At 54.6% G+C, this 14,862-nt stretch overlaps 1 protein-coding gene across 1 annotated transcript in view; it reads right to left on the bottom strand.

The window, feature by feature from the left end:
- The window catches only part of DLG3 (discs large MAGUK scaffold protein 3), a 77,129-nt gene that overhangs the window by 57,872 nt on the left and 4,395 nt on the right, over positions 1 to 14,862 (bottom strand). The window contains exons 3-4 of the mRNA XM_059482770.1: positions 9,319 to 9,467; positions 7,622 to 7,771 (exon numbers count right to left, since the gene is read on the bottom strand). Of these exons, the coding sequence (XP_059338753.1) occupies positions 7,622 to 7,771; positions 9,319 to 9,467 (299 nt within the window). The remainder of the gene's footprint in view (positions 1 to 7,621; positions 7,772 to 9,318; positions 9,468 to 14,862) is intronic.

The following is a 14,862-nucleotide window of genomic DNA, read 5'->3' as shown; positions in this document are numbered from 1 at the left end:
CAGAGGGACCTTTCCCATCCAGGGCTCCGCGATGTCCCTTCCTCGATTATTCCCACCCTGCCTGTGGAACAATTAGGGGAACTCGGTGGGCAACACGCATTCCCCCTTTCCCCATGCCAGCCCTGCTCCAATCTGCCCCTTCCAGATGGAGCAAAGCCCATTCCGCACCTCCCACCGCCCACGGCCAGTGACTCACAGGGATGCTGCTGCCTCATGCGGGCAGTGCTGCCCCAGAACACACTTCCCGCCGGGAAACCTGCCCAGCCGCGGGTGACAAACCGGTGCCGGTGTCCCCTGGAGCCACGGGTGCCCGCGGTGCACGGGAGGAGCGCGCCTGGCCGGCCCGGCGTTGCCCCTTTAAGGGAGGAGGAGCCGCTGGCAAATTTGTGAATGGCTGTCCCCGCCCCCGCCGCGCGCGCCGCCCGCCCGGCCAATCAGCGCGCGTGCCGCAGGCTCGCGGCCCGCGCACGGGGCCCTCTTAAAGGCGCAGCGCCGCCACCCGCCCGTCCCCACACGGCCGCTTCGGGAGCCCCGAGGTGACCTTCAGAGCGGGATGAGGAGCCGCTGCTGAGGGCAGGCACAGCCCTGCCTTCCTCACGAGCGACACGCCAGCAACACAAGCCCTGGAGGGTGGCGGTGCTGAGGGTGATGTGCCAGCTCCCCTCAGCCTGAGTGCAGGGCTTGGGCAGGGACGGTCAGGCCGCAGGGCCCGGACACCCACACTGCCAGAGCACACGGCGGGGCTGAGCTCCCCCCAAGGCCATGGTGTGAGGGAGAGCAGGCGGCTGGGAGAGTGTTTCAGCACCCCACTCCTGTTCTAGGCCAGATCAGGAAGGCAGGAGCGCTCCCACAGCAGCGCAGCACTAAAGCTTACGAAATCTTCCTGCAGAAACACCCCACGAGACTCAGCTGTGCAAAACCTACCCCTGCACAGAGGAGAAACAGCTGTGCACCGTGTACCGAGGGGAGGGAATGAACAGTGGGATTGCAATAAACCCAGCTCCAGGTCTCCCCCTCCTTGCTCTCCACTGCTCCTCCCTCAGTCTGCTCTAGGCCAGGCTGTGAAATGATCTGGTCTAAAAATACCCCTTCAAGGGGGGCCAGCCTGGCAGGACACTGCCGTGTTTCCTGCACGCGTGCAGGTGGGGAGCTGGTGGTGAGGCTGGGCAAGCAGTGCTGGCCAGGCAGGATGGTGTCCATGCCAGTGCTCTGGGCACAGACTGGTGTACCTGAGCAGTGCCAGCCCCTACAGCTATCCAGGCCACAGGCTGCAGGAGGCTTTGCCTCAGCCTCAGTATTTGGAATAATTTTTAGGTGCAATGGCAGCGAGACTCCTACAAGGTGCTTTGTGCCTGCAGGGCTTGGGCAGGTGCTGCCCTGGGGTGAATCTTTGCTTCCTGCAACAGGGCAGGGATTGGTTTGAAATGCAGCCACTGCTGCAGCCACACACGATTTAACCCTCCCTGAGCAAGGCAACAGGAGGCAGCACACAGCACAGAGCACCTTTCCAAGGGCTCACGCTTGGATTCACAAGAGGGATGATTTCCAAACCCACGCTCATTTACTGTCCTCCCCCTGCACTTCCCCCAGCTCCTACCAATGCTGAGGATAATACATCTCTCAGCATAGCTTGATACTGATCCTCCAAATCCTAAAGACCATAAACCTTCATGAGCAGTTATCGTGGCTGCTTTATTTATAACAGTGCCAGCACTGCCTCTGCCACCAGAATCCTGATCTCTGTCCAGCCTGATGCCATTAAGATTCAGTGACGTTCCCCCAGCTCCAGCACTCCAGATAGAAAGCAGCTGGCCTGCCAGGCTCTGCCTTCAAGCTTGGTTTGTTTCTATGAAAATGGCGAGGAGAGCTCGTTTGTTTCGCAGAAAGGCACCTGGGGGATTTGTCCTCACCCTCCTGAGTTGCTGGGGTGGAGGAGAGGGTGGCACATCCCAAGCTCTGGCTCCATGTTCCCTGAGCCCCTGGTGGGTCTGTGCTGCAGGAGACAGGCTCCAGCTCTTTGCTTTGGTTGCAGCAGGAATATGGCCAATCAATCACCTGACGAGGCAGAGCAGGGAAGGAGGAACCTGGTGCTGCTGTGTGGACCCTGCATCAGCACATTTGGGAAACTTGATGAGCAGAGCAGAGACCCAGCAGAGGCAGTGCAGGAGCTCACAGCTCCTGGCCAAGACACCGATGGGGCTGGCCCCTGATCAGTCCCCATGCTGCTGGAGATGCCTGTGAATGGTCTTGGTTCTTGATTTCAGAGCTGCACATGGAACTCCTGAGTGTGGATCTCATCAGTGTGCAGGTTCTCCAGCAGCTGTGCTCCCCTGGGGACAGACAGACACAGACACTACATGGAGGCAAAGCTGAAGCTCTGATCTGGAGGCAGGATGGATGGACGGACTCCAAGCCTGTGTGGATGGCTCTGGAGCATGGCTCTCTGTGGGACACTCCCCAGAGCCTCCCGTTCACTGCTCCCTTTCTGCCATTGCATGGGGAGAGCTGCATGCACTCACACCATCCAAATACCTTCAAAACAGTGACAATGACTTGGGTGAATGGAGACACCACATCCAGCAAGATTTTCCTACGCTGCACAGCCAGAAACACCTCGTGTCTGCAAGGATCTTCCTTTTGCTGCTGGTTTTAGACAAGAAGTCCCCAAGTAGAGTAGGAATAGGTGACCATGCATGAGATTTTGGTTTGACAGCCTGGTGGCTCTACTGACTTCTTCATCCTTTGCTGAAGATGGATGTTGAGCTGGGAGAACTGAAGTCAAAGGATGTCCATCTCTCCAGCAGGAATAGCAAGAGCCTCTAGTAAAGCTGAGGCCATTCAACCCCAAAATGTCCACTGAAGTGACAGCTCCTACTGACACAACCCTTGCTGACCCCCTCTTTGAGCAGCAGCCTCCCTGGGACACAGCTGCCCAGCTGGGTGTCCCGCTGTTCAATGTGTGTGTGTTACTACAGACACACACCCTCTGGAGTTCAGCACTTTGGCTTCTGAGCCTGCATCTGCAGTGTCAAAACACAAAATCGCCGGAGAGCATCTGAATGCCCTGAAGCAACCTCTGGGCACAAAGTGGCTCAAGTGACACTGGGCAGCAGCCTCTGGGCTGGGGGTTGCTGCTTTTCTTCTCTGCTTCTCCTAAAATAAACATGCTCCTCCTTTTGCATGGCGATGCAATGGGGAGGGGAGAGTTCCTCCAGGAGCTGGTTGTTTCTGTGGTCCCATTGCTCGAGCATTAGCCATTTCCTGGGATTTTGGGGTTGCAGAGCTGATGCTGATGGGCTCAGGGCGAGATAAAGCAGTGGCCTGGTGAAGTCTGGCCTGCAGCAATGGCTTCAGCTGCCTGCCCAGTCAGCCCACAGGGAGGACATGGGCTGGTGGGGACAGCAGGGCACATGCAACCGAGCAGCCTGACAGGGGCTTCTTGCTGCATTCACTGTCAGACGTTCACCCACACCAGAGATCTGCTTCATTTCCCTGACGCTCCTCGCAACAGCAAACAGCTCCGTGGTGCTTCCCCTCTCCTGCATCTCACAGAGAAAATGGAGAGCGGTGAGAATGCAGCCAAGGCAGGGAGCGGGGAGCTCACAGCCGGCATCTCCAGCATCTGCCACACGCCCATCCCATCCTGACCCTGCGCTCCCGCCCGGCAAAGGTGCAGGCACGGGAACGCCCTTTCGGCCCGGCCAAAGGCACACTGGGAAAGAGGAAAAAACACTTGAGAAAAGGACGGAGAGGCAGGCAGCTAGTCGCCACGCCGGCGGCACAGCTCGCCTTTCTCTGCCAAATGCCCCAGGGAGCTCCATGGATCTGTGTGGCACTCGAGCCGTGGGTTAGGGACACACGGATGCATCTTGTGCAGCAGAGAGGGCTCACATCCTGACAGGGCGTTCCTGTCGGAGCTGTGCCCTCCCTGGGACACAGGGACGGGACCGGGGCATCTCTGGCCTCAGCCCCGCCGGGCTGGAGCGCAGACCGGCCCTGTCAGGCTCAGAGGCACCGCACACCCCGCACACAGCCGGGGCAGCAGTGACCCCTGCCAGCGAGCTCTCCTGCTCACCGGGGATTGCGGGACACGCATGGAATGCCTGTCCTCTGAGGCAGCTCCTCGCACTCTCCATCATATCAGGACCTGCTGTTGCTCCGTGTCAGCTGTCAGGCCGAGGCAGGGCAGAGCTGTAAGCTGAGGAACGCCTCGGCGGGCGGGAGGGATGCTCGGGCGAGCGGGAGGGATGCTCGGGGAAGGGAGGGATGCTCGGGGGAGGGAGGGATGCTCGGGGGAGGGAGGGATGCTCGGGCGGGCGGGAGGGATGCTCGGGCGGGCGGGAGGGATGCTCGGGGGAGGGAGGGATGCTCGGGGGAGGGAGGGATGCTCGGAGGCGGAGGGGCGGCCCCGCACTGGCGGTGACAGGGATGGAGTCACAGCGGCTGCGGAGCCGCGCTGGGGAGCCTGAGAGGGTGGCAGGGGAAGAGCGGCGCTTCCTCGCAGGCGCAAAGCTCTGCTCATCAGCGGCATTGTTCCTCTTTCCTTTATCTTTACAGCTGGCTGCTCCCTGCACGGAGGATGAAAGCGGCGTTTGCGGAGGGCAGCAGCCTCGTTGGCAGCCTGGGAGCGCCAGGCGAGTGTCACCGGCCACAGGAGCGTCCTCCTGAGTCTTCCCGCAGCACATGAGCCCTGAGCAGCCCTGCTGAGGCAACCACAGGGCTCGGGAAAAGGCTGAAATGAAAGGTTCAGCAAATAAAACCCCACGAGCCCCAGAACTCAGGAAAGGTTTTGCCTCTATTAGCCCCAACAGGGCTTTTTATCTGGCAAAGTCCCTTTGCTCTTGCCCCGTTGAGAGCTGAACATCCACTTTGCCACGGAGAGATAGTTTCAGCCCACCAAGCCTCAAGAGGAAGCACATGTTGCTGCTGTATTTACCGGCACCTCTTCCTTTGTAGCAGCCATTTGCACGCTGCAGGGCTCTTCAGAGCACACCCATATCCTTGCCAGCAGGCAGAAATTTCCTGTTCCTGGAAGCATTTGTGTGGAGAGGCAATCTATTTGACATGCATCTTCCTGGCTGAAGCCGATCATGGTAGCCTTTGCTCTGTTAACATTGCTGTGGAGAGCTGTGGGCAGGGGAGAGGACAAAGCCAGGGCAACGGAAAACTTATTTACATTGCTGGATGCAGTAAGGGAACTGCACTCAGTTCAGGTAGGAAAAGCCACCTCATTGTATTGCCTTTCATCAGTGGCAGGGTGTCCACTAGAGCTCTCATTCCTGGGCTGATGGCACCAGGGTGGCAGCAGGTGCTCCCCTCTGCCCTGGCATTAACTATCATCAACCTATAAAAGCTTCCCTGGTTCTTCGAAAAGCACTTTGCCAGCTCAGGTATTTTTGTGAAACCTGCTTTGGAAATGCCTGTGGCATAAAAAGCACACACTGAAGGCTGGAAAGCAGCAAGTCCCCGTGGAGCAGGGCAGGAGCTGGGTGTGCAGGTGTTGTGCAGCCCTGGTGCTGTCCTGCATGCTGTTGCTGTTGAGAACTGACACGGGATGTGATGCTGGCAGGAGCTGAGGTGTCCTCAGTGCCTTCATGCAGGAGTGAAGGAGGAAAAACAGGGCCTGTGCTGTGGTCCAGCAGCACAGCCTGTCCCAGTCTCCTGGGGAACTGCTGGAAATGCTTCCCTCTGTCAGGGCCAGGCCTGTATTCAGCAGTGAAGGTGACATCCTGGGAAAGGCTCACCACTGTGATGAAGAACTCTGCATCCCAGCACAGGGGCTGCTGCAGAGGAGCTGCAGCTCTCCAGCACTGCTTGGCTCCAGTTTGCAGGAAAGCTGCTGGGTTTCTGCAGAAAGCCAAGTTTCAGGCAGGACTACAGGCATGGCAATACCTGGCACTGAACACTACCATCCTCACAGCTTTTCACCTCCAGCTCCCTGCTCTGCCTGCAGCCATGCTGTGAAATGACCATCCTCTGGGATGGAGGAGGTTGCAGATGAGAGCTCTGCCAGAGCACAGAGCTCCCAGAGTCCCAGTCTGCCCACCCATGTTCCTCCATTTCAGGGCAGTGACCCCCTGCTCAGGGCTGGCAGCTGCAGCCCCTGCAAAGGGGTGACCCCTAAAGCTCCAGCACCTGGCACCAAGGACTGGCCCCATGCTGCCATGGGCTAGGAAAGAAGGAGGCTGGAAAGAATGACAGGACTTATTTCAGGTCTGGAACAACCTGCTTCAACAGCGAGCGAGTGAAGAAGCCAATCTGTTTAGTTTATCTAAGGGAAAGTTAAGAGGGAACTTAGATGCATCTATAAATACCTACATGTTGGGAACATTCTGATTGCCAAGGTCCTTCATCCTAGCAAACAAAGGCAGCAAAATTTCCTTGCTGCTGGGAGCTAAACCAAGAGAAATACAGGCTAACAGTAAAATATAGATTTTTAATGTGAAGGATAAATAATCATCAGGCCAGCCAGGCCAGGGACAGAGCAGATTCCCCATTGTATGAAGCCTTACAATCAAAACTAGGTGTCTGCTGCTAAAGGAGACATTGCAACCCAGCCAGATATTTGGGGCTGGATGCAAGAGCTGCTGTACTTCATGGCCTAGGACAGTTAGGAAAATCCCTTAAAATCACAACAGAACCTGTTCCCAATTGCTCAGGCTCTCACCCCCTCAAGGGTTTTGCCCTGTGATTCCCCTGTGGTGGTGTTTCCCACCCACTGGCAAATGGAAATCAGCAACCAAGCTCATCTTCTTGTCATATCCAGAAAATCACTGTCTCACCCTCCAAAAACTGCAAAAGATATGGTGAATGATTGAAAATGCAGAGAGAAACAAGAGAAAAGGAGAAATTAAACAGTAAGAGAAAAAAATGGGGTGTTACCCATTTTATTGCAGTCCAGAAAAAGAAGGGAAACATTTAAAAAAGGACAGAAGAGAGGCAGTGCAATTTTTGTATTTAAAATACTTTGGAAGAATACTTAGACTTAGCAAACAAGCATTATTTCAAACTTTGCCAAGAAAAACAACATTTTCATATAATTTTAAATCTGTGGTGAGCTCCATTCTTCCTGGCCACTTCATCCTTCCCAAAAGTGCATTTTGCCCTTCACTCATCCCTAAAACTCCCCTCAAATGCGTAGCCCAAAGGATTTTCTTGCACTAGGTGGAGGCTGAGCTTTACGATGCACATCCAAATAAATGGTGTTTCCAAGTAAATAAGACAGCAGAGAAAAGCTCCCGGGAAGCTGAGGAACGGACCTGCCATTTAAGAGCTCGGAGAAAAAAATATGGAAATCTGCAACATGGGAGCGTGCCAGCGCCGGGGGCGAGAGGGACGGGCCTGGGAGGATTTCCAGCTCCAGCAGCCTCGTTATTCCTGCGCCACATCCACCTGCCCTCCCAGCCCTCAGGGCTCACACCACTGCTAAGGCAAGGGGATGATTTCAGCGCTGTCCAGCCCCTGGCACAAGTGACTGCTCCATTTTCTGGTGAGAGCATCAGCAGGACAGCCAGGAGGACACCCTGCCAGCCCCAGGGGAGGGACCGAGAGCGCGCGGCTCCGCGCTGGGCCCTCAGTGCCAGGCAGGGCGGGAGGCGGCGTGGGGCGCACGGAGGCTCACCTGGGGCAGGGTGCTGTGAGAGCTGAGCACCAGGCTGCACACACTGGCTGGTGCCTCTGTCCGCCGTGCTGTCACCCTGACCAGCCGTGGCGCCGTCCCCGCAGCGCTGGCCCCCGCGGCGAGCCTCTGCTCACGGTCCCAGGAGCAGCCCTGAAACGAGACAAAGTGGGGGCACACGTGGGTAGGGCAGGGCAGCTGCCTCCAGGCTCTGCTCTGCTGCTGGAAGGGCCAAAAGGAGCTTTTCCCCATGGTGCCTTTGATGGGCATCCCACATCTCATGTCAGCCTGCCTGGCACTGGCCCCAAGGCCAGCAGGGTCACTGCAAGCAGCAGTGGAGGTTTGCTGGCCCCAGACTCTGGGACTGTGCCATTGCTGGGTTGCATTTCACGTTTCAGCCACACAGGACATCTCAAACACATTTTTTTAGAGAAAGAAGGAGGGATTGGATGGTGTCAGTGCCAGGAAGCCCAGCGACTGGATGCTTTTTTCATTCCCCTCACAGACAGGGCACAGTGGAAGGAGCAGGGCACTGCTCACACCAGCTGTGCAAGGCCCACAGTTGCTTCCCTGCTTGTTTCCACATTGATTTTTCAATGCCCTTGTTCAATCTTGGGAATTCATAAACCGGTCTGGCCACAGAGACTGATGGCTATTGCCAGCAGAGTTCACTGTTGGGTGGATCAAGGCTGCAGGACACCCAAAATAACCAAAGCAGGATCCCACTGCTTATGGCATAACAGCACTACAAATTAGTCCTTAAACACATCCTAGAGTTGCAGGTTTCACTTTAACTAGAGGGACTGGCAATGTGAAGGGGGTCAAGAAATAATGGGACTAAAGTGGCTCCTGAGTCAGAGGAACTCAAATATCTCCTGCAGTGATTGTGGGCTGTTTTGTCCTCCTTGTTCTTGATGCCCAAACTCCTTTAAAGTGTTCTTCCTTAGATGATATCATTCAGCTCCATCTTCCCTGTGTGACACTTAAATTTGGAGTACCCCAGGTATATGATGGGAAGCCAGTTCAATCTCTGAGGCAGAAAATGGTGTTTATCTGATAAGGTTATTTCACTGAAAGGAGGAATCCCTGGATTTTTGCATTTCTGCACAAATGTTTCCCTAGATTAGGGAGATCAGTGAGTGAGGGATGGAGGCAGTAAGTGAGGGATGGAAAGAAGGCCTGCAAAGACATGAGGCAATTTTATTTACCTTGGTGCCTTTGAGATAACTGAGACCCTACTGCTCAATTCCTGCCTCTCCACCTGGTGCTGTATCTTTTAGAATGCTGTTGAAAATTGAGGAGAATGCAAATAAGAGAGACACAAGTTACCTGAGAGCTGGGAAAAAATCCTGAAAAGGGAAACTTGAAAGACTCAACCTACTTCACTTATCAAAAGTGGCTGGATCAGAGAGCTGAAACGCCTCCATGGGAGACAGTGTCAGACAGGAGCAAATAATCCAGCTGCAACTGCAGAGCAGGAGCCAGAGCTGGAGCTGTTCACATTATGAGTAATTCAATTAACACTTGTGAACCAGAGAGGTTGCCTCATTAATGAGACAAGCTATCACAGAGAATGTGGGAACAGCCTGGATGTGAGCTGGGAAGGGGGTGGTGGCCAGCAGCCCCTGTGTCCCTTGAGTCCCTCTCAGCACAGGAGTGTGCAGGGTCTGGCCCTGCAGCACCTCGAGGGTGGCTCTTACCTCAGGCAGGGTTTGGGGCTCTCTGGGTGTGACTGTGGAGCTGGGCTCGCTGTCCCCAAGCTGTTCCCTGGCTGTGCCATGATGTGAATCCAGGCTCGGAGACTGCTCGGGTGCAGAGCGCAGCGTGAAATCGTAGAATTCATGGATATCTGCAAAACAGCAGGAGGAACAGCCTCAGGACCAGGGGGCAGCCTGATGCCTCACAGCAGCCTCTGTGGGGCGCAGCACCTGTGACCTCCACTCTGCCCCCAGGCTCTGAGCCCTCTGGGAGAGGCTGGCACCCTGGGAGAGGGCTCTGCTGGCCCCCTGTGCTTGCTGTGCTGCCCACCACTCCCCCTGTGCAAGGCAGGAGGTGTAGTGGGGTGCCTGGCTCACTGTGCAGTGCCCATGGCTCTGGAAGGCATGGGAATGTCCATGGAGCAGTCCACAGGGACTAAGAGCAAACCCTGCTCAGCAGCATCAATCCAACACCCAGCCCATCCTGCTCTCCTCCAGGCTGTGCCAGCCCCAGGCATGGCCCCTGTCCCTGCTGCTCTGACAAGCCTCCTGCACCAGGCAGTCCCTGCCTGCCCTGACACTGATGGGCTATTCCCTCCCCATCACAGTCCCCCACCACCCTGTGGAGGGGCTCCCTTCCCAGAGGACAGGCAGAGAAGCCACAGGGCACTCAGTGTACAAGCCCTAAAGCCGATGAGTAAAGCTCTGTTAACCCCAGCTCCCTCCCTGGTATCTCCCCTCTTCCCCCTGCACACTGCCACAACAGGTATGGCACCCTCATTCTGGGCTCCAAGGACCTGAGGCTGCTGTCGTAGACCACTGTGGCTCTAGAGAGTGCCATGAAATGGGGTAAGCCAGCCCTCACTGCTCCAGAGATACTTATGGGGTGAGACTGGGACCTGAGAGCAGGTAAAGCTCCAGAGGTGGGAGCCCAGCCCCTCTCCTAGCCCAGCCAGGATGATTTCACCCTCTTCAGGTGACACACAGAGGATTCCAGGGAGCAGAAGGGCTGCAGTGGGCTCTGCTCCTCCCTAGGGAAGCTCCCACTGCTGCACACTCAGGCACTGCGGGCCCCTGGCAGCTCCCAGTTATCCCCAGAGCCAGCACCTCCACAGTGGTCAACATATCCACTGCAGAAGTGTTTAATTTCAAAAAGGAAACTACATCAAAAGTGAGAACCTGTTTTTATGAAGAAACTGAAAGGGGTAACAAAAACTTGTGGGAGGCTCTGAGCCTATTTAGAGAGACCCACTGGGACACCAGAACAGACATGGAGTGTCTGGCTGGAGGATACTGTAAAGGCAAAAGGGAGGAAAGCAAGGCTTGACTGCAGAGGAAAAGAAGCAATTGAAAATGAGAAGACATTCATCTAAACTGCTGAAGCTGCATCCAAATGAGAAAACCAGAATGGATGGTAAATGCTGTCAGGTTAAAGGTAAAGCTCCAAGAGGTCAGCCAAAAGAGTTTGGTAAACGCCTTCCAAAAGCCATAAAAAAAGTCATAAATCCCTTCAAGCACCTGGGAAACAGGAAGCCTGGCAGAGCCTGCAGGGCCAAAAAGTCAAGGCAGCATAAATGAGCACTTAAAGCAGGAAAAGACACAGCAGGAACCTGAGATTATTTTCTGTACCTGCATCTGCTGTGGAGGAAGCTGGAGAGCCCCACTTCTGTGAGTGACTCCAAGGGCAAGCTGTGGCTCTCAGCTTGAGGGGGATGTGGCCACTGCCACGGCACTCCCTGGGAGCTCAGGAATGAAGCACCTGCACTTGCCCTCCAGCCTGTGATTTCTCACCTGAAACTTTGCCACAGCCTGGCACCACGAGGTATTAAACACCCACATCACAGAGATTTCAACAGGAAATCTGGTGAGCACTGGCAGTGCAAGCAGGGACACGCTGGCCACTGCCTGAGGCTGGTCCCTGGCTGCAGCAGGATGCTCTCCCTAAGCAGGGACACCTAATGTATTTATATTTATGCAGCTGCAAATTTGTCTCAGAGGTTCATCAGTGAAGGCCTGAGAGAGGAGGGTCTGCTGAGCAGGGATAAGATCAAGTGAGGAGGGTCTGCTGTTCTCAGTGCTGAAAAATACAGCTTGACCAAACTCTAAGACCCAACCATGAGGACAGGCAAGACATGGAGCTGGGAGCAGCCAGAATGTGCACTCTGATATGGAAGTGAGAGTCAGGAGTGGTGAGAAGAAGAAACAAAAGAGCTGCTCGCACATTTTTCAGCACAAAGCATATTTTGCTGACTAATAATCTAAAAAATGCACATGACTGACAGTCAATCACTTTATGCTATAAAAGGCCAGTCACACTTTTGCACAGTGAGAGCTTCCATCATGCCTCCCTGAGGTGTGTGAAGATCCTTCCCTTGGGTGGGAACACCCCTGGAGGTCACTCCTCGAGGATGAGTCAGAGATTTGCCCTTGGTCATTGGTGTGGGTGAGTGACATCAATCTCTACTTAGTAGTTGTTTAGCTAGCTTTAATATAATTGCTTTAATATTGCTTCAAAACCAGTGCACTACACTAGTAATTATAGCTATCCATATTGTTTAGTAAATAACTCTGATTAAGCTCTTTTTTTTTCTCTAATCCTTACCATTATTGTAATAAATTTAAACAAATAATTTGATAAATTTATATAAATGCATTAGGATTATCATCCTTAATCCTGTGGGACAAAGTTGTATAAAGGTTCAATTACACCTGTATAATCCTTTAGACATACATCATTGACAAAGTCTGGGGCTAAATTGGATCCAGCTGCACCCAGGCTCCTCTCTGAGGATGAGTTTAGAAAGGAAGGGTGTCCTTTCTTCACCTCATGACTCAACAGGAGGGCTTTATAATAAACTTTGTCTGGAGCTCCCACTCTGCAGAGCAGAGCAGGGCTGCATGCCCAGGCACAACTCCCCATCCTCTCTCCCAGTGTTTAACCATGTGCCCAAGCACTGCAGCAGCACATCCCTGATGCAGATGGGACAAGAGCAGCTTCAACCCCATCTTGCAGCTCCCAGGGGCTGCCTGTTCTGTGAGCTCCCAGCTGTAGAGGCAAAGCTGATATAAATCTCAGCTGCAGGCAGAGCCTGGCTGGGTGCCCAAGGGCAGCCCAGCCAGGCTCTGTGGCTGCCCTAGTGCAGGGAGCACTGTGCCACTGCCTGGCATCAGTGCCACTGCCGGGCATCAGTGCCACTTTTGGAGCTGCTGTTTTGTGCTGCCAGGCTCTGTCCTGTGCCCTGGGAGACAGCTGGCAACGATGGGAGGAGTGGGAGTCCCCAGATGTACCCACCACACCTGGGGCACCCCTTCTACAGCCCCAGGCTGCCCCTGAAACCCTCCCAAACCAGACACGAGGTCACAGCAGCCCTCACTTCACAGCCAGAGACACTGGACTTTGTTTTCGTGCTAAAACATCTCTCCCTCTGGTTATAAAAATAATAATTGCGTAACAGGATAGCAGCAGCTTCTGGCTGCACGGATTACACTGGGAACACACAAAACTTTGCAAGAATGAAAACAGGATTTGAACAGCCTCATTGTGGGGGTGTGCTGCTGCTGGCACCCCTGTTTGTCACCCATCTGCTGCAGGAACACAGCCTGGGGCAGCCCAGCTGGCAAGGAGCCTGAAGGGCAGGAAACTTGTCCCCTGAAGCAGCCACTCTCCACCTCCAAAACCCTCAGCCCAGTTTAGGTGCTTGCCAGAAGAGAGAATTGTTGCTGGCACCAGGGATTAGAGGAGTTTCAGGATTGGTGGATAGGGTTCAGGCAGCAAAGGACAAAAGTACATTTTAGGACACATGGATGTGGCATTAAGATAATATAAATATATGCTGGTTTCTCTCAATTCTCATGGGCATCACAAATTGCACACAAGTCTGCCTCACCTGTGCACTTTAAGAGCAGCACTACCTGAAAAGCCTCCATAAGAGGACACTGTGGTAGCAAAAGATGAAGCTGCATGTTCTGTCTCACAGCCCAGTTTCTGTCTGATGACATGTAAATCCATTCTGGATCTAATAAGGAAATGTAACTCAAGATTTACAGAGTTTATAATTTTTGGAACAAATTTTTCCTGGGGTTAACACATCAAATAAATGTCATTAAATATTTCTATAGCACCAGCATTTATGCACTAAAGCCTTGCCCTTGTGCCAGCCGGAACATGCACTTCCAGATTAATGCCATTTCTTCCCCAATGTGTGCCCTGTCACCAGCTGCAGCACCACAGATGACCCCAAGCAGAAAGCCCAGCCTTGCAGCAGACCCATTGCCATTCACACCCATGGCTGCCACAGCAGATCTTTTCCAAGCCAGCTGCAAGTTTCCATCCTTGCTATGGGCCAATCTGCAAGAGGAGGAGTCCTCAGGGTTGGGCAGCCTCCAGATTCCTCCAGTTTTCCACGCTGGCTCCTGCAGCCACCCGGTGAAGCCATTACACCATCCCCAGCTGCGCTATTGGCAGGCAGGTCTTGCTGGGGTTTTGCACCCAGGCAAGCACTGCCTGCCCCTCCTGCCTTTATCACATCAGGATGCTCATGAGGAAAATTTTTGCGGGGTAAAAGGAGCTGCAGGGGAGGATTGGGAGCCCAAGGAGCTGACAGGACCTACAGAGGTCTGCACTGGCCAGTGGTCAGGCACAGGAGAGAAGCTGAGTCCCAGAGGATTTTTGGGAGGAGCTGCTGGCAGCTGGGACAGCTGGACACACAAAAACCCTGCCTGTCCAGCTTCACCCACTGCACAGGGCACAACAGCCCCTTTCAGGCTCTGGGAAGGAAAGGTCAGGGAGCTGCTTTTGTGTGCAAGCCCCATCCTCCCCACCACACAAGAGACCAAGCACCTCCCTGAGGGGCTCCACAGAGCAGAGGGAAAGCGGGGTCACCATCACCCCAGCCCAGGCTCCTGCAGCACCCCTGTGCTGGGCTGTTTCCTTGCAAGTCACGCACTTGGCTCCACAGCCTCAGACACGGAGAGAGGGGCCAGCAGAAGGGAGGCAGCACAGCCTGTTTTCCCTCTGCACAGCCAAGGAATTTCTTTTGTGCTGAGCAGGGTTTGGCACATTCCAGCAGAGCAGCTCCCGCAGCGCGGGCCGTGCCCAGCCAGCCGTGGCACCGCCGGGACAGGAGCTGTCCTGGCACGGGCAGTGTGCCCCCGGCACAGGCAGAGCCAGGACAGGGAGGTGGCCACAGGGATTTAGAGGGCTGGGCCGTGATCAGAGGAGTCTGGCAGAACGTGGTGCATGTGCAGAGCAGCTCTGGGTATGATCGCAGTGACTGACCCATCCAGCACAGCACTGATGCATCCAGGACACAACAGAGGCTGGGGCTTCTGGAGACCCCAAACCAGCTTATTCTTCAAAAAAAAAAACATACAGAAAGTCATATCCCTGGCATTTTTCACGTGGAGTAACTTGGCAAACTCCATGATGTTTGGCACTGCTGGGAGCTCTACTATGGCCTGATGCATGTTGATGTTCTTACTCCAATCAGCCAGTGTGTGCTCCAGGAGAGCATTACCTGCAGGACAGGGATGGACCATGCTCACACA

This window comes from Ammospiza nelsoni, chromosome 15, assembly GCF_027579445.1.
Source record: "Ammospiza nelsoni isolate bAmmNel1 chromosome 15, bAmmNel1.pri, whole genome shotgun sequence".
In the NCBI taxonomy this organism is placed as follows: Eukaryota; Metazoa; Chordata; class Aves; order Passeriformes; family Passerellidae; genus Ammospiza; species Ammospiza nelsoni.
This window is presented reverse-complemented; position numbering and strand designations above follow the sequence as displayed.